The sequence below is a fragment of the Microtus oregoni genome, unplaced genomic scaffold (genome assembly GCF_018167655.1).
Source record: "Microtus oregoni isolate MIOR12 unplaced genomic scaffold, Mior012 000035F_ref0000213, whole genome shotgun sequence".
Classification (NCBI taxonomy): domain Eukaryota; kingdom Metazoa; phylum Chordata; class Mammalia; order Rodentia; family Cricetidae; genus Microtus; species Microtus oregoni.
Window position 1 is genome coordinate 13,608,775 of NW_024543094.1, and position 20,726 is coordinate 13,629,500.

At 42.8% G+C, this 20,726-nt stretch overlaps 1 protein-coding gene across 1 annotated transcript in view; it reads right to left on the reverse strand.

Moving 5' to 3' along the window:
• Positions 1-20,215, reverse strand: part of Il2ra (interleukin 2 receptor subunit alpha) — a 37,390-nt gene extending 17,175 nt beyond the window's left edge. Inside the window, exon 1 of the mRNA XM_041630815.1 lies at positions 20,163-20,215. Coding sequence (XP_041486749.1) covers positions 20,163-20,208 — 46 coding nt within the window. The 5' untranslated portion in view covers positions 20,209-20,215. The remainder of the gene's footprint in view (positions 1-20,162) is intronic.
• Between the last annotated feature and the right edge of the window lie 511 nt (positions 20,216-20,726).

Sequence of the window (20,726 nt, forward strand, 5' to 3'; positions counted from 1 at the left end):
GTTACCATCTGAGCTAACTCCACATGTCCTTGACTTTCACATCACTCGGCTCCCACGAGTCACAACACTCTTGCCCCCATAAGACCACTCCATTGATTCTCAAAACTTGCATGCAGCCCAGCAACTGCCCTCCTCTGCAGCAATAGCCACCTCCCACCTCCTCGCTGCCCCACTTCTCTTTACGCTTTCAAAATACTTTTAAAACACTTTCAAAACAAAGGAAAGACTAGAAGTGGAGCCCAACATGTGACTCAGCTTTGTTGTTTATCTCTAGATGCAATACCACTACAAAGCCTCTCTCTGCTCTCTTTGACCCAGGACTTTTTTTTTAACCTAACATATGCTAAGTTCTTGGCAAGGAATGTTGACTTTGTCCTTGTTTTACTTTGACCATCCAGTTACTAATCAAACAGTGGAAGGCAGCTTCCTCTGTACCATCAATTAGTCATGTGGCCAAAGTGGCTTCTCAAACACCCTGAGACAGTGCCTTTTGCCAGACCGTTTTGTCTTTCTGGGCTTTTGACATGGGGCCTATTGGAGAGAATCCTGGGCCCTGCCTCAAAGCCTGGCAAAGGAATGAGGTTACCTTTGACTAGAGGTCAGAGTAGACAAAACAAGCCATCCTAGCAGAAGGGTTGCAAAACACAGTTTATTGTTTTCTTCCTTGCTATAACAGAATACTCAACAAAAGCAACTTAAGGAAGAAAGGATTTTATTAGACTCATAGTTTGAGAGTGCAGTGGTAAGACATGGCAGCAGAAGTTTGAATCAGCTGACCATGTGGCACTCATAACCAGGAAGCAGAGAGTTGATGGATGCTAGTGAGTGATCAGCTAACTCCCTTCCAAATACATACCAGGACTTCCGCCCTGGAAATGAAACCTCCCACTTTTAGGTGTTCCTCTTATTAACCTAATCTGGAAAGACATGCATGCACACGCACGCACACGCACATGCAGGCACACACACACAGTCACACACGCCCTGGGATTTGTTTTCATGGTGATTCTAAGTCCCATCAAGTTGACAATGAGACTAGACATTGCCAATGCATTGCTGTGTTCAGTAGACTGCAGGGAGACTCCCATGTTGGAATATTACTCAGAAGGGACAGAAAAATATTTTATTATTATTTCATCTGTAAAATCCCCACAAGTCATAACGGCTGCTCAGATTACTTCTCAACATTTTGTTGATTTTGTTTGTTTGGTTTTTCGAAATACAGTTTCTTTGTGTTGTCCTAGCTCTCCTAGAACTCACTCTGTAGATCTGGCTGAGCACATAGAGATTCGTCTGCCTCTGACTCCTGAGTGCTGGGATTAAAGGCGTGTGCTGCCACTGCCTGGTGAAAAATTTCATTTATTTATTTATTTAGTATTCATTTGTTTGTTTATTGTTCTTTGCCTTCACATATGGAGTCAGATCCCTTGGAAGTAGAGTTATAGATGGTTGTGAGCCACCACCATCCATGTGGGTGCTGGGAATTGAACATGGGTCCTCTGGAAGAGCATCTGGTACTTTTTAACTGCTGTCATTTCTCCAGCCAAACAATCTCTCTCTCTCTCTCTCTCTCTCTCTCTCTCTCTCTCTCTCTCTTTCTCCCTCCCTCTCTTTTTCTCTCTCTTCCTTCCTCCTTCCCCCCTTTCCCTTTCTCCTTCTCCCCCCCCCATCTGTCTGTCTGTCTGTGTCTCTTTTTCTCTCTCTCTGGCTTTTTGAGACAAGGTTTCTCTCTGTGTAGCCCTTGCTATCCTGGAAGTTCCACTATAGACCAGATTGGTCTCTAACTCATAGAGATCCACCTGCCTCTGCCTCCTGAGTGCTGGGACTAAAGACATGAACCATCACCTCCTGGCTTCCAAAGACATCTTATGTGATAAAAGGTTTATTTTAGCTCCCAGTTCCTGGTTATTACAGTCCATAATTCTGGGGAAGCCACACAGCAGAGGCTTGAACCAGCTAATAACATAACAGTATTGACAGAGTTTTTCTTTAATTAAGAAGTTGTAAGAGTTTTGAACCTGTTTATATTGATTCATTTTTCTGCTACTATAATTAAATGCCCTATACTGGGTATATTATGAAGAATAGAAATTTATTTGGCCTATAGTCCTAGAGGCTGGGCAGTCTATGGCTTAGGCTTAGACTCCAGGAGATAATATGGGCATTTGCTAGGCATCTGGTGAGAAGTTTCCTGTTACATCATTAAAAAACAGAAGGGGTCACATGAGTGGTAGCTTGACTATCTCCTCTTCTTGTAAAGCCATTAATGCCACCATGGTCCATGATCTCCTATATGACAATCTCCTCCCAAACACCATCAACAGAGAGAAGGAAGGTGGTATGTCTCATCACAGTTCAAATATCCAGAGCTCAACCTGGACTATAGGAGGATTTCTGGCCTTTAGATAAAGCCAGCATTCCTCAGGAATTTGTGAAACAGATTCCCTTCTGCCAAAAGGAGTCATTTCCCTGACCTCTGACAGAAGGGACATATGGCTACCTGGCGCCTCTCAGCACATCAAAAGCACATGCTGGCCTCCAGGCTCCTTCAGCATCATAAGTACCTGTTGCATATTTCAAAGCCCCCATGACAATTTCCTGGCCCTTCCCTCCCCATAGCTGCTCACCCTCCTTATAACTCACTATTCTTTACTATTCCTGCTTTTACTCTTACTCTCTCTCTCTCTCTCTCTCTCCTCTTTTGAATAGTGGTGATCTCTTGCTATCTCCACTATTCTCTCCTGCTTCCCTAGCCCTGGTCACCTTCAGTCTGCTTCTTTTTCTCTCCTCCCTCCCTCGTATCTACAGTAGAAACCTTAACTATACCATACAGCAGTCATGACAGTCATTTCTTTACTGCATCCTCTTGCACATAACAGGTTAGTGTGATGGTCAATGTTGTCACCTAGGAGGCAAGCGTCTGGCCACACCAGTGAGAAATTGTCTAGATATTAAGGGTAGCCTCTGTGAGGGTAGGTCACAGAACGTACTGTGAGGGATTGTCTTGATTGCATGAATTGATGTTAGAAGATCCATCTTAATTGTGGACTGACTGCTCCCTGAGCAGGAGATCTTGGACTGTATAAAATGAGGAGGCAGCTGAACACTGGCATGCATACATTCAAGCACTCTGCTTTCCCATTGTGGTTAGAATGTAACCTTTCTTACTGAGAAATCATAAATTTCTGTGTTCTTCTTTTTAAAATATGGTCCTTTGAATGTCTGATGTGTAGAGGTTTTTTTTTTTTTTTTTTTTTTTTTTTTTTTTTTTTTTTTTTTTTTTTGCGGGGTTTGTGTTTTGTTTTGTTTGTTTGAGGGAGAGTCTCCCTATGTAGACCAGGTTGGCTTCAAACTCACAGAGATCCACCTGCCTCTGCCTCCCAAGTGCTGAGATTAAAGGCGTGTGCCTCTCTAACTGATCATGTGTTCTTTTCTATTTGTTGATTTACTTATTCATTGTGCGTATGTATATGAGCATTCATATGCTACAGTACATGTGTAGAGGTCAGAGGAAAACTTGCAGAACTCAGTTTTCTGTGTCCCAGGGATTGGGTTATCAGGCGTACTGTCAAGTATTTTTACTTGCTGAGCTGTCCTGCCAGCACGAGCTATTGTCCTTTAATATCTCTAAGTTCCAGTGGCCTTCCTTCTTGACTGGCTCAGTATGTGGTCACACAAAAATTCCATATAGACCCAGGAAACCAACTGTGACTTGGACACACTTTACAAATCAGGGTCTGTGTGGGAGAAAGCAGGGTCTACATTGCAGAGGGAACTGGAAGGCACTTCCTTTATAAGCAGAGACAGAAGAAGAGGATTTCTAGGAGGTGGAGGATAAATCAGTCACTGTGGCCGATGCCTGCCCTCACTCACCTCAGCACCAATTGCTTTGTTTGATCATGCTCTCCATGCTCAGAGGTTCTGAGACATTTTAGAGCATTAGCCATGACTTAGACATTTTCCACTCCCGCAAGCACATGGACAATTTCAGCCAGTGAGAATAGCAATCTGGGGGTGCCTACAGCCACAGGTGCTGGGGGTGCCTATAGTCACAGGTGCTGGGGTTTGCAGATGTAGCTCAGTGGGGTGAATACAGCCTTGCAGTGCTCATTGGCAAGGAGGCCAGAGCTAAGTATCTGTACTGTACCATCTGGTTTGACCTGTTTGACTAGAAGACAAGGTCCATCCCCAACACCACACACACACACAACTCTGGTGATATCTGAAACCAAAAGTTAGGGAAAGAAGCATTTCCATTATCTATGCAAGAAAGAAGCTTCAGCTTGCTTAGTTTTGCTTGCTTTGAGTTTGTCTTTGTTTTCCCTCGATATTTTTCTCACTCCTTTATCTATTATATTTATCATTTAACTTGGATTTTTCTATTTCTTTTTTTATTCCTTTTTTATATAATTCTGCTTTCTTTATTGTATATCTTTTCTAGGTGTTTGATATTAGCTCTTCACTTTCTTATGGCCATTGGTGTTGTAGATGTTATTTTAATAGGTTTTTGTTGTATGTTTAGAACACGATTTGCTTCTGAGCCAATGATATTACTATTGGTGCTGGAGATCAAGCCCAACATTGGAACACATAGGGTAGGAGACGAGATATACGCCTATCTCAGATGAGAGAATTTACAACCTATTCCCTCCATTACTTAGTCCTGCTCAAAGGTAGGTGATATCTGACCATGAATAATGGAGACAAAAGTCCCAAGATGCAGAGGTGTGGGGTTGGGATCAGGGCTGAAGACTCAAGACTGTATGTTACAAGGGAGAAGTAGCACATCTCACTCACCCCACACAGGAGAAGCACTGCTACACAAATCACTTTTATATTCCTCCAAGAGGCACAGTGCTGACTCTACAGCCCTGACCGGAGATAATGCATCTCGTATACTGCACTGCCTATTACACAGCTCTTGAACCACCAGAGCAACCCCACTTGTGGGGATACCACAGTAAAAGCAGGTCCTTCAGCACTTAGCCAATCAGAAGCTACCAAATGCAGCCCAGAAAATCACAAGAAAAACCTCAATTACTAGAATTAAACTCAACACTCACTACACAATAAACGGATATATCAAGGACCACTGTCAAGAGAAGGCTCTAAGAAGGTCCTGCTAATTGTCAGTAAGCTTGGCTTGTGTAGCTGTGTGCCCAATGCATAGGAAATGTGCATTCTCTTTACCACACCTGGGACCTTCACAAAAACTGAACTCTTACTAGGCATCAGAGGTGGTTTCTACAAGTATCAAAGAGTAAGTATCACACAGATTCATTTTCTAACCACGGTGTAATGAAAGTAGAAGTTAAGAACAGAAAGCAAAACCACAAACAACAATACAACTTAACACATTTTGAAAAGGAAGCTTAAAGTTCCAAATAAATTCGTGGATCAAAAGCAAACTCACAACTCACTCTGTAAAACACTCTGCACAGAATGGCAAGGAACACGAAAAGCATAAAATCCTGCAGAACTCAGCCAGCACCATACCTACAGGGAGGCTTACAACCCCAAAGGAAAATACATGCTTAATTAAAGAGCAAGCCTTGTCCAACTAAATATTTATTTGAAGGAAGTTAAAAACACTAGAGTTTAATAGAGTTAAAGAAAGGAGATAAAAGATACAAAGACTACAAGAAGAACTGATCAAAGAGAAAAAAACAATAAAGAATGTCAGGCAAATTAAAAGCTGTTCATTTAAATAGATTCTGAAAATAGCCAGAACTAGAAGGAGCAAGCACAACAGAACAACAGTACGAAGAAAAAGGAGATGTAGCTATTGATCCACCAAAAACTCAAAGGAAAGCAGGATTGTGAGTTCAAGTCCAGCCTGAAGTACATGGCAAGCCCTTGTCTTAGAAAGAGAGAAAGAAATTGAAGAAAGAGTAGAAGTATAATTAATAAAGATATCAATCAGTTAAAAAAGTCAACTCAGGAACAAGTAAGTACCAGATGTTCAGTGTAAACTGTTTCAGAGGGTATCTTAGTTACTTTTCTATTACTGTGATATGACATCAGGACCACCAAGGCAGCTTACAAAAAAACCTTTTGATTTGGCTTATGGTTTGGAGAGTTAGAATTCATGATAGCAGAACAATAGAACAGCTAAGAGCTCACATCTTGGTCCATAGCCATGGGGGAGAGAGAGACAGAGAGAAAGAGACAGAGAGAGAGACACACAGAGAGAGACAGAGACACAGAGACACAGAGAGAGGGGGGAAGCAGGGAGAGAGGGAGAGGGAGAGAGAGAGAGAGAGAGAGAGAGAGAGAGAGAGAGAGAGAGCACACGGGCTATTACTGGAGTCTTTTGAAACCTCAAAGCACACCCCCTGCCCCTGTTGTATATCTCCTCCAACAAAGACATCCCTCCTAATCCTGCCCCAAACAATTCCATCAACTGAGGACCAACTATTCAAATATTTAAGCCTATGGGGGCCATTCTCATTCGGATCACCACGGATGGTTAATGATTCTTTCCAATGCCTTTTACATGGTTATTGTAGTCTTTCTATTAAACCTGGAACACACTGCAGAGAAAATGATCATAGGAAAGTCTCACTTATATAAACAGATGTCAGAATATTATGATATTCTTACTCAGCTTTAGCCTGTGAGTTTGATACCAGCCTGGTCTACAAGAGCTAGTTCCAGGACAGGCTCCAAAACCACAGAGAAACCCTGTCTCGAAACCAAAAAAAAACCCAAAAAACTAATATTCTGATTGATTAGAATTTATCTCTGTAATGATGGATGGTAGTGGAAAAACTCTTGATTAATTCATAACTTTGAAGGTGGAAATCTATATGGTCTTGTCAATAGTACAGAAAGAAAGAATCTAAAAATGATTAAAGGAATATTCATGAAAGCCAGTTATGGTGGCATATTCCTTCAATCCCAGTACTTGGAAGGCAGAGGCAAGTGGGTCTCTGTGAGTTCTAGACAACCCTGGTCTCCATATTGAGTTCCAGGACAGCTAGGTACTGCATAGTGAGACCCTGTATACACACACACACACACACACACACACACACACACATGGTTAGAAGAAAAATCTCTTAAGGCAGTCATTACTAAAAAGAAGTTTTGTCTGTTTTTTGTCTGTTTGGTTGGTTTTTTGAGACAGGGTTTCATTGTATATCTTTGGAGCTTGTCCTGGAACTTGCTCTGTAAACCAGGTTGGCCTCAAACTAACAGAGATTTGTCTGCCTCTGCCTCCCAAGTGCTGCTGGGATTAAAGGCCTGTGCCACCACCACCTGGCTTGTTTTTCTGTTTTTAGAGACAAAGTTTGTTTTTTTTTTCTGTGTAGCCCTAGCTGTCCTGGAACTCCTTTTGTAGACCAGGCTGGCCTTGAACTCACAGAGATCCACCTGCCTCTGCCTCCTGAGTGCTGGGCTTAAAGGCGTGTGCCACCATGCTAGGCTCAAGAAGTTTCTAAAAACTCAAGTGAAGACCCTGAAAATAAACAATAAGCAATGTTTGTATGGTGGTGTCTCCCTGGAAATTAGTCTGGCTTTTCTGTGAGTGCTGTGTTATTTGACCCAGTTTTTGAGGTCAGCTCTCTCAGGTTGCATCAAAGAGGCAGTTTCCACAAGGGAGGAATGAGCAACTCACCAGTAAGATCCCTTTGGAGAAATCCTTGTGCCTTCATTGGACACAAGGTAATTACACAAACAGCAAACAGTAGACCTAGAAGAACTAAGAATTTGCTCTTAGAAAGAAACAGAAGCAAGCCATTGAAAGTATCCCCTGTCACACATCGCTATCTCTAAATTGTCAGGTCTGAGGATCTATGACGCTTCAGCCTTAGAGTGGTTGGGCCTGGATTGTTCTCACTCTTCAGTCTCCTCACTGAAAACAAGCTTCAGTACTTGAAAGAGTTAACCACAAATTTACCACAGAATGTCAACTTGATTTAAATTAACGTGTTATCAGATTTAAAGAAGAGGAGGAGGAGGAGAAGAAGAAAACAGATGGGGAAGAAACATCCCTGCTCTTTCTCTGAAAACTAAAGAGTTTTCCCCTCAAATCTTGGAAACTGCTTTCTTGGGAAAGAGGCATATTTTTAGCAGAGATGTGCTAAACTGGTAAATCTCACCCACAGCCTTCTGGAAAAAGACAGAACCTTCCGAGAAGTTAAATTGTGTTGATGAGGAGATTTTTCAAATGGATATCTGTGGGATTTCCCCTGATTTGTAGGCCCAGTGCTTGTGAGGTCATGTGATCACCATGTGTCCACGGCCATGAACTCTGTGGTGAGTTCTAGGTCAGTCAGGAATATATAGCAAGACCCTGTCTCAAATAAATAATAAATAAAAAAAATAGAGAGATAAACAAACAATAAAATAAATAAATAAATAGCCAGGAAGGTAAATATGGTATAGGATAGCAATTTAGGATTAGAAGAAAAACAGAAAACAAAACAAAAAGCCATGGAAAATAAGAGGCACCAGGAGTAACTATGTTAAGCATTGCCAATGCAATAGTATAAGAACATATATTATGCTGTATATTATAATATGAATCTGTGTTGAAACATGAAACCAAGGCTGGGAGATGGTTCTGTGGGTTTGCTGCACAAGCATGAGGGCCTGGGGGCATTTCCCCAGCATCCCATAGACTCTGGTATGGCTGTGCACTTTCAAATCCCCATACTAGAGAACCAACAAGGTGGAGACAGGCACACCCCCTGAGCTCAGTGGCTAGACAGCCTACCTAGCTACCTACAGCTGCAATTGTATCCTCTAAGGAGGAGGACGGCAGTCAGATGCCTCTGGATCCTCGACAACAGTTCCTCAGCATTAAGAGCTAAAAATTGCCTCAGAGAAGCAGAACCTGAGGAAGCAGTGAGAAAGGGGACGTAATGGATTGGCTGGTCCCAGACAGGGAAGCCTAAGCGAAAAACTGAACATCAAGAGCCCTCAGGGTGTGCCTTCCGTCAGGGGTACTAGTGGGATCTCTGAGGACATCGCCCTTTTATTCTAAAAAGACTCTTAAGAAGCTTGTTTTCCTTTTCTTTAAATGAGGAGTTTTCTCTTCACAAAGGTTCTTTTTGCTCTAAATTAGGCTCTGAACAGACGTGTCACTACCACAAGGGCAGGAAGCAGATGCTCAGCTGAGTGACAAGCTTGGCGGGGAAAGCCACCACAGCCTGCCCACTGTCAGCAAGTGTCAAGCATGCAACCCGGTGTCAAGCCACTGGCCCCAAAACTCCCTGGAAACTCTCAAGGTGCTGGGCAGGAAGAGGTTGACGTCACCATAGATGTTGGGGGACTTTAAACAAAACTTTTAGAAATGTTTCTCTTGCCATTACCCAGTAGCATGATAAACTGACCTTTCCCTGGGGACATGAGCCAGTTTGGGGGGGCTAATTTCATTTACATGTATGTATCATATGTTTTGTATGTATTCATTTATTATTGTTATAGTTTAAAAATACATCTTAAAAGAAGCACTCCTTCTCTGCTTTATGAAGTAGTGCTAGCCCAGCTCAGTGGTAAAGTGTTTGTTTAGCATGGATGAAGGCCTGGGTTTAATTCTCAGCATTACACAAAATAATAAAAACAAAAGCCTAAACTGATGATAAACTTTGCCATCCCAGAGCTCGGGACATGCTGAGGAAGGAAGGGAATGAGTTTAAGGTAAGCTTAGACTGTGTAGAAAGTTCGAGATCAGTCTGAGTTAGAATCCCTGTCTCTAAAAACAAAAGTTAAAGATATGCTCAGAAGTAGAGTGTTTAAGCCATAGTTTAGCCTGTTTAAGGTCTTGGGATAGATCCTTAGCACAACAAAGGGGGAGAGAGAAGGGAAGGGGAAGGAAGGGAGGAGAAGACAGAGAAGAGAAGGAGGAAAGGGAAGGGAAACTCACTAACAGTAAGAACTGGGTTAATGAGGTTCCTTCCCTCCCTCCCTCTCTCCTTCCGTTTTCTCATTCCTTCCTGGAAAAGGCCATAGGTGTTGAGGACTGGAGGAAACTCCATACGTACTCAGACGTGTGGCAGTTGACCTGTAGATGGTGCTTGGAAGATCTACAAGGCCGTGGAAATACTCTTGTCCCTACAGGATTAGGACTCCACATATATCCTACCTGAGATGTTCCTGCAAGGAATCTCTTGAGCCAGACAAAGTGCACAACCTCTGTCCACACTGTTTTAAGTTCCAAATGCAAAGTATCGGATCCTAATAATTCCAGCGATCTATGCTGACAAAACCTTGCTCTGGGCCCTTCTTTCTGCTCTAAATGTTAGTGTAATGGGGGAGAGTTACTGGCTTCTGGTGTGCTGGTCTCATGGGAGTAATGGACAATGGCCTATGTGTACATCATCTCTGTGTTTGTACTTGCATCTCAGCCCTTGGCTTGGATGCCAGGAGTCCAGGCAGTATTTCTCTCCTGATAAGCTCCTGGAGGCCGAGAGGTGGGTTTTACTCACCTCTGACGTTGTGACTCACACACGGTAGGTGCTCAATACATGGGGAATGAATTAGTGAGTAAATGACTGGACCAAGAGATAGACACAGAAATAATCAGAAGCCCAGCCCCACACATAGGATGTCCCTTGTCACTGTTTCTTCCTCCTGTCACATCTACCTGTTCAGCAGCTTCTCCGTCAGCCCTGAGAGGCACGTACCCATCTTTGTCTTTTGTTTTTTTATTACTGGGAGCACAAAAGAAAGCCAGTTTCTGAAGGAGGTATCTATTTTGGTCCCAAACAGAAAACAGTGGGTGACTTTGTGGGCAGAGATGGCAATTCCTGAACAAGGTGTGGTGACTCATGACCAGAGGTGCTCAGAATTTCCTCTGTTCTGTGAGCTTCCGAGGCAGACGCGGCTACAGCGCTTTCTGTGAAGCTCAGTCAGATGCAAGGAAAGCACCCCAGGCTGCTCTGTTAAGGCAGCAAAAGGAAAACAGGTAGAAAAAGCTGCAAAGGAAACAGCAGGATCCAGAGAGCATGGGTTCTAAGGACAAGGTGGGTTCTGAAGAGCTTCTACCAGACTGAGATATAGTGGTATGTGGTTGTAATCCAAGCACCTGGAAGTTGAGGAGAGGGATCAAGATTTTGACGTCATGAATTTCTAAGCCAGCCTGGGCCACATAAGACTGCATTTCAGAAAGAAAAAAAAAAGAGGCTGAGGCTGTGCTGGGCAGTAAAGGGCTGTGAAAACATGAGGAGTCTGGTTGGGAGCCCTACACCCCACGGGAAAATCTGAGTGTGGTAATGGTGATGTCGGCCTGTAGCCCCAGCAGCAGCAGCGGGGCTGTGGGAGACAGGAGGATCCCCCGGGGCTTTCTCACCAGATGGTCTAGCTGAGCAGGTCAGGCTTAGTGAGAGACCCTGTCTCAAAAATAAATAAAATAAAAATGAAAAGAAGTAAGATAAAAGAAGACAGAATGTTGACCTCTAATCTCCACACACGTGTATATACATGCACGTGTATACACACACACACACACACACACACACACACACACACTCATGCACACAACGAAATGCAAGAGATCCAACAGGTAGGCCATTCTGCTAGACCCTGGAGCTGCTCTGTAAGGCAGGTGGTAGGCAGAGGTGCTACAAACTCAAATTCTAGAACCGTTCTAGTTGTGTTACATCAGCTGCTGGTTTCACTGATCAAAGACAAAGTTTGTCAGGTATAAAGTGGAGATAGTAAGAACTACTTAGTTTTTTTTTTTTTTTTGAGAGCCAGAGGCTCACTATATAGCCCTGACTGGCTTGGAACTCACTATGATAGCGGTTCTCAGCCTGTGATTGTGGGTTAACTAATACATTACAATACATGACAGGAACAAAATTACCATTATGAAGTAGCAACGAAAATAATTTTGTCTTTGGGTCACCACACCATAAGGAACTGTATTAAAAGTTCCCAGCATTAGGAAGGTTGAGAACCATTGCTCTATGTAGAAGAGATCCATGGAGATCTGCTGCCTTGGTTTCCCAAGTGCTGGACTTAAAGGCATAAACCACAATGCCTGTCAGAACTATCTTATTTTGAAAATTGACCCAAGAGATATTGATTTAACACAATAACTGAAAAACTACACATAGACAGTGAACATAAGCTTTCATTGTTATCATCACTGTTTAAAATGCTTCTGGAGCTGGAGAGATGGTTCAGTAGTCAAGAGCACTTGTTACTCTTGCAGAGGACCCGGGTTCAATTCCCAGCACCCACATCATGGCACACAACATTTCATAATTCCAGTTTCAGGGGATCCAATCAATGCCTTATTCTGCCTCCTTGGGCACCAAGCATATCCATGGAGCATACATACACACACACACACACACACACACACACACACACACACACAGAAAATATACTAAAATCTTTAAAAATTTTAAAGAAAAAGTAAAATGCTGCTTCTTCGGTGAACTCACTTACTGTCCAGGCATGTGAACCTAAGACTCCTGCCTGCTACTGCCTTTGAGAGTGACTGACTGAAGCCTAGATGAAGTAGGGTATCAGGTTAGAAGCCCTGGCGTTGACCATAGCCAGGGATGTCATGTGATACTGGCAAAGCTAGTCAGTAATCCATCATGTAGAAGAAATCTACTAGAGACAAGTAACACCTGTAGGTGCGGAAGGACTAGAGTAGGCTGAGGGACACGCACAGTCTTGTCTGAGCAGAAGCATTATTAATATTATTATTCGTATTACTATTATTATTACTACACACACCCATGAGGGCACATCTGTCATGTGTGTGCTTGTGGAAGCCTGAGATCAACCTCAGTGCTATTCCTCAGAAGTGATCCACCTTTCCCTTTGAGATATCGTTTTCCACCAGCCTGCCGATTTGGCCAGTAGACCAGCGAGCCCCAGGGATTTGCTTTGCTTTCTCAGCACTGGATTGCAAACATATATCACCATGTTCTTCTTTTTCATGTGGGGAAATTATTAAATTTTATCAGAGAACCACTATGCACCTGGACCTCATTTTCTTCAGACACACATTTGTAAGCATATATATGTAGTATATATGACAGATATAGTTTATCGGCTTGGTTGTTCTATTCAGTTCCTCAGTCTTTACTTTGCCATGCATGGATAGCGGTCCATGTATACAGGAAGACGGTATCAATACTGTCTTCTAACATCTGTTATTCTTAAGCACCCTTCTGAGCTAGGTTCTCCAAAAGCCCTTCTCAGAGGTCTTCCTTAGTTAACCAGGCAGCACTCTGCTCTCTATATTCTGACTACGCACAACATCCATAGGCTGTGTTATACAGATCTTGCAACCTTTGATTAACATTTGATCTTCTTTGGAGTTGCTTCCCATTTCAGTCTCGAGTTCTGTGTGGGTAGGCAGTGTGCATGCCTCCTGTTACCTGAGAGCCTGCTGCTCACAATAGGGCCCAGGCACTGACAACAGAGGCCTCATGTTGGAGCCTGTTTGAGCTAGAATTTCAAGCAACCAAATCCCTATCCAAAAAGAGTGCTTTAGGACAATATCTCCAGGAGTCCTGTAAAGTGTGGGAAGTTCTTTTGTAGTCCTAGTGAACAAAAGTGAAATCACGAAATCAGACCAACGTGGGAATCATTTATGTTTCCCCTTCTCCTTCTCCCACTTCCCCCTTCCTTCTCTTCTTGTGGTTTGTTCTTTTTAAAACAGTCTCACTGTGGAGCTTTGGTCTCACACTCACCATCCTCCTGCACCAGTCTCCAAGTGCAGGATTATAGGTGTACACACCAAGCCTGGCTGGGCCATTATTCTCCTTCTCTAAAGTGTTAGTTGGGTATCAATCCTCAGTGCGTCTTCATTGTCTGAAGACATAACAAACAATGTCATCAGCATGTCTGGTTTTTCTCCCTAGAGAGTCTGGCTTCACTGGTCTTAAGAAGTCTCAGTCATCACTTTCACAAGCATCCCAGATGCACACTCTAGTGTGCAGCTGGTATTGGGCAACACTGTTCCTCAGCCAGTCCCCAGTGAGACCTGTGTTCTCTTACTGATGAAGGCAAATCCCAAGATGACCATAAAATCAAATAGCCAAAAACTATCTGAACAACTGTTGGTGGAGGTTGCTTGCTCATTCCCGGATGTCCAGGACCAAAATAATCAGACAGAAATCTGTATTAATTGCAATACTGTTTGGCCAATAGCTTAAGCATATATCTGGCTAACTCTTATATCTTAAATTGACCCATTTCTATTAATGTATCACCATGAGGCTGTGGCTTACCAGCAAGGTTCCGTTGGGCGCCAGTAGAGGTGTCTGTCTCCTGTGGGCGGCTACATGGTTCTCACTGACTCTGCCTACTCTCTCTCTATATATTTCTTTCAGTCTGGCTATATTCTGTTAAGCCATTGGCCGAAAGCAGCTTCTTTATTAACCAGTGGTAATAAACCATATTCACAGCATACATCACCTCCCCCTTTCTGTCTAAATAAAAAGGAAGGCTTTAACTTTAGCATAGTAAAATTATATATAACAGAACAGGTATCAAGCAAGAATTACAGTTACAATATTTATATCTACTTTGGCCTTCCCCAACAAACAACATTAGAGTAGAAATCATCTAAAATTCCAGGGATGACTTAACTATTGCTTTCCCTGCAGATGGGTGCCTTCTTTGAAAACATGGTGGGGAATTGGTATGGAATGGAATGTTGACTCACTGCTGATGTTGACACTCCCTTGGCAGTCTTCAAAACAGGAGCCACTCAGCAGACATTTAATCTTCCCTGTGGAATAACAAGGGCTGTACCTTTTCTTATCCCTATAATCCTAATACATGAATGATGGCTGGATGAAGGAAGGGATATCACTTCTGAGAATCAGGATAAAGATGTACAGGAAATATTGGGCCAATATTCAAGAGACCTGGGTTCTAGTCCAGCCTTTATTTAAAACCCATTTAGAGATGAAGGGTTTATAACATTTTTAAAGAATTATTTTTTATTTATGTGTGTGTCCATAAGTACATGCAGGTCAGAAGAGATCACTAGATCCAAACAGGCAGTTGTGAGCCTCCCAGCATGGGTACTAGGAACCTAACTCATCAAAAGTAGCATGTGCTCCTAACTCCCAAGGCATCTCAGCCTTGGGACCTTTAACTTTTTTGAAGTGATGTACTGAATGAAGGTGTTCTTTTTTCTCACAGGGGATGGCTCAGAAAGAGAAGAAAGATAGCTCCACAGTCCTTTTGAGAAACAAGGGCATCACTGGAGGGAAGAAATTCCCTTGGAAAGCAAATAAGCCTAAGAAGACTTCATCAAAACACAGTGATGTTTTTACCCTCCACCCACAGCTTGAGCAATGCGGAAATTGTAATCATGCTACAATGAGAGTGGGAAATAACCTGCAACGGAGCTATCAGACTCTGGTCTGTTGATGCTGGGTGACCTTTCAATCCATATCCTATTGGGCTTGTCTTTGGTTGGGAACTTCTCTGATTTCCAACAGTACCCTAGAATAAAAATGTTTTCTGTGGAGAATGTTTTTATTTCCAGAATTCTGGACATAGAATGTTGGAGCTGGAAGGGGATTTCAAGAGGTCTCTATCAACCTTCTCCTGCAGCTAGAATTTTCCTGTAAGCTGTGGCTTCCTAGATCTTGCTTTTGGTTTTTCTAACATCATTAGGTGTTTGCTCCAAACTCCACTTCTTTACAAGTTCACTTGTCTCCTAATTCTCTTCCTCATTAACCACTGCTGGTATGCTCTTCCTTCCTTCCTTCTTTCCTTCTTTCCTTCCTTTCTTTTCTTCCTTCCTTTTGTTCTTTCTTTCTTTTTTTGGGGGGGAGGGGGGGGAGGCAGGTTTCAATACAGGGTTTCTCTGTAGCTTTGGAGCCTGTCCTGAAACTAATTCTGTAGACCAGGCTGACCGCAAACTCACAGAGACCCGCCTGCCTCTGCCTCCTGAGTGCTGTGATTAAAGGTGTGCACCACCACCGCCTGACTGGTATGCTCTATTTCTTAAAGAAATTCATACTTTATTTGTGAAATTTATGTACATTACCAGACATTATGGAAAATGGGGTGTTAACCTAGTGTGTGGAGGTACAATCTACCTTCATGGCATTCATTGCTAGCACAGGAATGATTTCCACAAGAAATTACACAAAAGTATTTAGAACTTTCAAAGTTTTTGAGTGTGTGTGCTTGTGTGTGTGTGTGCTTGTATGTATGTGTGCACACGTCTCTGGGGATGGGGAGATGGCTCAGTTTGTAAAGTGCTGGCTGCATAGGTATGATCTTTAGTGCCCAGAGAAAAGCCAAGTATGGGGGATGGAAAGATGGCTCAGCACTTAAGGACACTTATTGATCCTGCAGAGGATCCAGGTTCGCTTCCCAGGACCACCTGGGAACTTATAACCATCTGTAATTCCAGTCTCAGAGAATCCAATGCCCTCTTCTGACCTCTGAGGGTACTAGGTAGTTGTGTGGTGCACATATAAACATGCAGACAAAGTACTCATGCACCTAAAATAAAATATTATAAAAAATGAAGAAAAGAAAAGCAGGATGTGGCAGTCATACCTTTAATGCCAGTTCTGGGAAAGAAGAAATGGGTAGATTTCTGAAACTCTGCCCAGACATCCTCGCCCAACCATGCAGCCCCGGCAAGCAAAAGACAAACAAACAAAAACCCATCTCCAGACAACAGCAATAAAAACTCCCAAATGATAACAAAGCAAATTCATGTGAATGGCGCATGCAGATTAATAACAAAGCTGACCCCCGCCGCCATTCATATGCCCACATTTCCACGTGAACACAAAAATCCCAAGAGTCCTTGTCTTTGGGGGGAATGGAGTGGTGGAGCTGTAGAACACGCAAGCTGTTCTCTCAAAGCACAGCCAGTTGATGCATATGTGAATGGAATCAATTACAGTTTTTTTTTTCAGTCAGTTCTCAAAGCTCAATGGAGCATAAGTGTGGGTTATATACCTATCTGTCTATTTAAGACACTTAAAAACAAAGTCATGACTCTTTCATTAAGCATTGCCAATGCTTGGCAAAGGCCCATCTCTCTCCAGGGTCTGTTCTGAAGAGGAACAGCAACGGTGGCTCTAAAGTGTGGAGACAGTGAACGATCACGTGCGAAGCATGGGTCAGAGTAGCAAGAGTAAAGATGAGTAAAGATGGGAATTTCTGGGGTGGGCAGCAGCCTTTACCAGAAGGGATAATTAGACAAGTGTGTCACCTTACTGGGTTTCCATACCTTTTGTCTTTTGACTCTACAGGGATAAAGATTTGGTTACAGAATTCCTAGAATGAAAGATGATCAGAGGGTATCTCAGAATTTCCACAATTCTGAGAAAGGTGCCTGTAGTAACCCGCCGTGTTGGCAATATCAGGGAGAATTCTCTTTTTAACCACATCCCAACGCCCAGTGATATAGAGACTAAGAACACCCAGGTTGACTAATACATCCCTTGTGCCGCATCACACTTTTAAATGGTGGCTTTGGAAATTTTCAGAATGAAAATCTGCTTTATCAATCAGCTAGAAATTGCATATCTGCTGGCAGTCTATTTTATTTCATTAAAGACCTCTCTCTCGCCCCCGAAGAATAGAAGGACTTGTTTATTTTTCTAATTGTTTTCAACTTAAGATTTATTTATTTTATATCTTTAGGTGTTCGGCCTGTGTATGTGTCTGTGCACAAGTGCATGCAGTGCCTATGGAGTCCAGAAGAAGCTGTCAGATCCCCTGGAACTGGGAGTGAGTTACAGATGGCTGTGAGCCACCATGTTGGGTCCTGGGTCCTCCATAAGAGCAACTAGCGCTCTAAACCAGGGAGTCGTCTCTCCAGCCCCATGAACTGTTTAAACTGGAGGCTTCCTGGGGGAAAAAGAAATCTGAAATGACATTACCTCTTGCCCTGGGGTAGTGTCTGAGACACTTTCGACCTCAGTACGCCAGTCCATTTCATCATCTTTTCCACCGGGAACCAATTTTTCTCTTGACGTAGCTCCTTGCCCCTGTTCCCCCTCTACTCTCAGCCAGGGTCGCCACTGGTCCTGTTTTCAACAGGACGGACAAACTGAGTTCGAGCCTTGCAACCATGATGATCTGAGTTTGGGATTATTCTACAGATTCATGCCATCCATACTGCCAAGTGGTTATAAATTGCAATAAAATGTATGTATCTGGTTAGTCAAAGGGGCTCTATGGGTGGTATTCCCTAACATTTTCAAGTAGTTTTTCATTGCCTACCAAATACAGCTACGACATTTTGAGCTGTGGGCTCAAAATGCAGCTCAGTGGTAGAGAACTTGTCTAGAACATTCAAAGCCTTTCTTTTCAACTCAACAATACCGGAAAAGAAAAGACCTTCCTGACCAGGGATTTAATTCCTTTGGCCTAGTTTTTATCTTTCCGTCCTTTCCCCCATATCCCCATATTCCTGCCCAGGATAGAGACTACATGGGACTGCTTGTTAATTCTGCGTGCACTTCTGTGTCTTGTGTCCCACGTGTCTTCTCATCCTAAATCTTCCCTTACGGAAATTTACCAGTCTCCAGGGCTCAGCTGACACGCTACCTTCATGAAGGCTTCTCTGGCAGCTCCACACTCCATAGCTCTAAACACACTTCAAGCTATATTACTGCCATTTCTCCATACATGTATGCATAAGAAGTGTATGGGCAGGAATTTTGCAAAACCAAACAAATGAAGGCCTCGGAATGATAACCCACAAAGACCATTCCGAGCCCTTTATAAGTCAAGCGTGGCTCATAATAACACAAGTTTACTTGAAATGCTTTTCTCAGAGACAGAACACACTTGATTGTTAAGACTTGGTTGTTTTGACTTGGACTGACCTGGCAAAGACTGTGTTGAAGGAAAGATGCTGTTGAGCGAGAAACCACATTAAAAGCTTCCTAAAATCATGGGAACCTTAACTCCAAAGTCACAATGCTCCTACACCAGGTCACTGTGTGGTCCAACATAATGTGGTCACCAGCCCCCAAATCAGCGACCAGATTCCATGTAAATGTCTTAAGCTTTCCAGTCTCAACACATTTTACGCATTATTAGAGAATAAATTTCTAGAAATTAAGAATATGAAATCATAGGCTCTCAAAAATACATATTTTCATCCTGGTATGGTGGTATGTACAGAAGCAGGTGGATCTTTATGAGTTTGAGCCAATCTAGTCTTGCCAATATGGCAAGTTCCAAACAATACAAGACTACATAGTGAGACACCCCCATTTCTCTCTATATATATTTTCCCCAAACCTTACTTCTCTTTCTGGATTAACAAGAAAAAAGCAGCATTAGAAAATCCACCCTCAATTAAGAGGAGCTATTTGATACCCAAGTTGGTGATTTTTATTTCTGAAAATAATATCTGAGAAAATCCATGATGATGGAATTCACTATTAACATACGTGTCCATGTGTACTTATAGAGAAGCTACACACAAAGAAGGAGAGAAGAGCTGTGTTCCGAAAATGAGTAAATTTATGTTTTCTGAATTTGCTACAAAATCACACTCACAAAGATCTCCCCAAGACAGCAAAACCAAAGCATCCCTGGGAATGAAACGTTTCTGAAGTCCTAAATGGTCTGCTTCATAGAGTTACTCATACTTTAGGCATGTTAAATATGACTTTGAGAGGTCTCTAGTACTTTTTAGAATTACCATACAGTTGTGTTTAGGGGTGTAGAGAAAGAATAATAGAAAATGTATTAGGTGGGCATGGTGTCCCAGGCCTATAATCCCAGCACGTGGGAGAATGAGGAAGGGGATCTCCAGTCTAAAACCAGTCTAGGCTTTATAGTGAGTCCTAATCTAACCTGGGCTACATGACTACCTGAAGGCAAGCAAATACCAGATAGGTGGAGCACATTTATCAAGAGTTCAATGTCATACTTGTTTCTATATAGTGAAGTTTGAGGCCAGCCTGGGCTACACGAGAATTTGTTTCAAAACAAACAAACAAACAAAACCTATAAAGGACTATGAGTGATGAAATCCTTCATGCCATTCTGAGCAAAGTTTATAGATCAGGGGCCACTGAGGCACAAAGTGAGGTTCTGGTGGGCCACATTCAACAGGTAGAAACCCCTTCTCACAGTTTCCTACCTTAGTGCTCCCTCTGGTTCTGCAGCTGAGGAGTGTTAGGCTTCCCAAGAGTCCATTAGCCTTCCCAAGATTCCCAGGACAGCTTCTGGCCTCTTACCTGTAAGACAACTGGGTACTGTGATGAATGAGAGTAATCCTAGCATCAGCAAACGTGATTCCATCATCCTGGCTCCTGGAATCAGGATGGAGCAGGGAACTTGATGAAGTGCTCCTCAGTATGTTGGGTCAGCCTCCTTCCTGAATCCTACTGGGAGGATGCCAGGATAAGGGCTGTATCCTCTTGGGCTGTCATCGTGTCTTCTTATAAAATGTCAATGACAGTCAGGAGTTGTTCTATTTAAGCATTAGCTGATCGTCTCAGCAGGAAGTTGTGCCTACTCTCTTCTGTGATCTCATATAGGAAGTGTTTTTTTTGATGACAATATAGTTTGCGGTAATCTCTAACCAGTTTTTTTTTTAAATCAAGCTCAATTACTGGGAGGTGTGGGCTGTGTTTGGTGAGAAGGATCCAGGCTCCACTTATGAATCCTTTCTTGTGCTTCACTCATAAAAGGAAAAGGGAGATTCCCCTGCCGTTGCAGATGGGTGAGCAAGCACTTCTTGGCAGTGGTCTCAGTTGAGGTTTTGTAAACTGAGTCCCCTGGCCAGGGGGAGTCCCAGA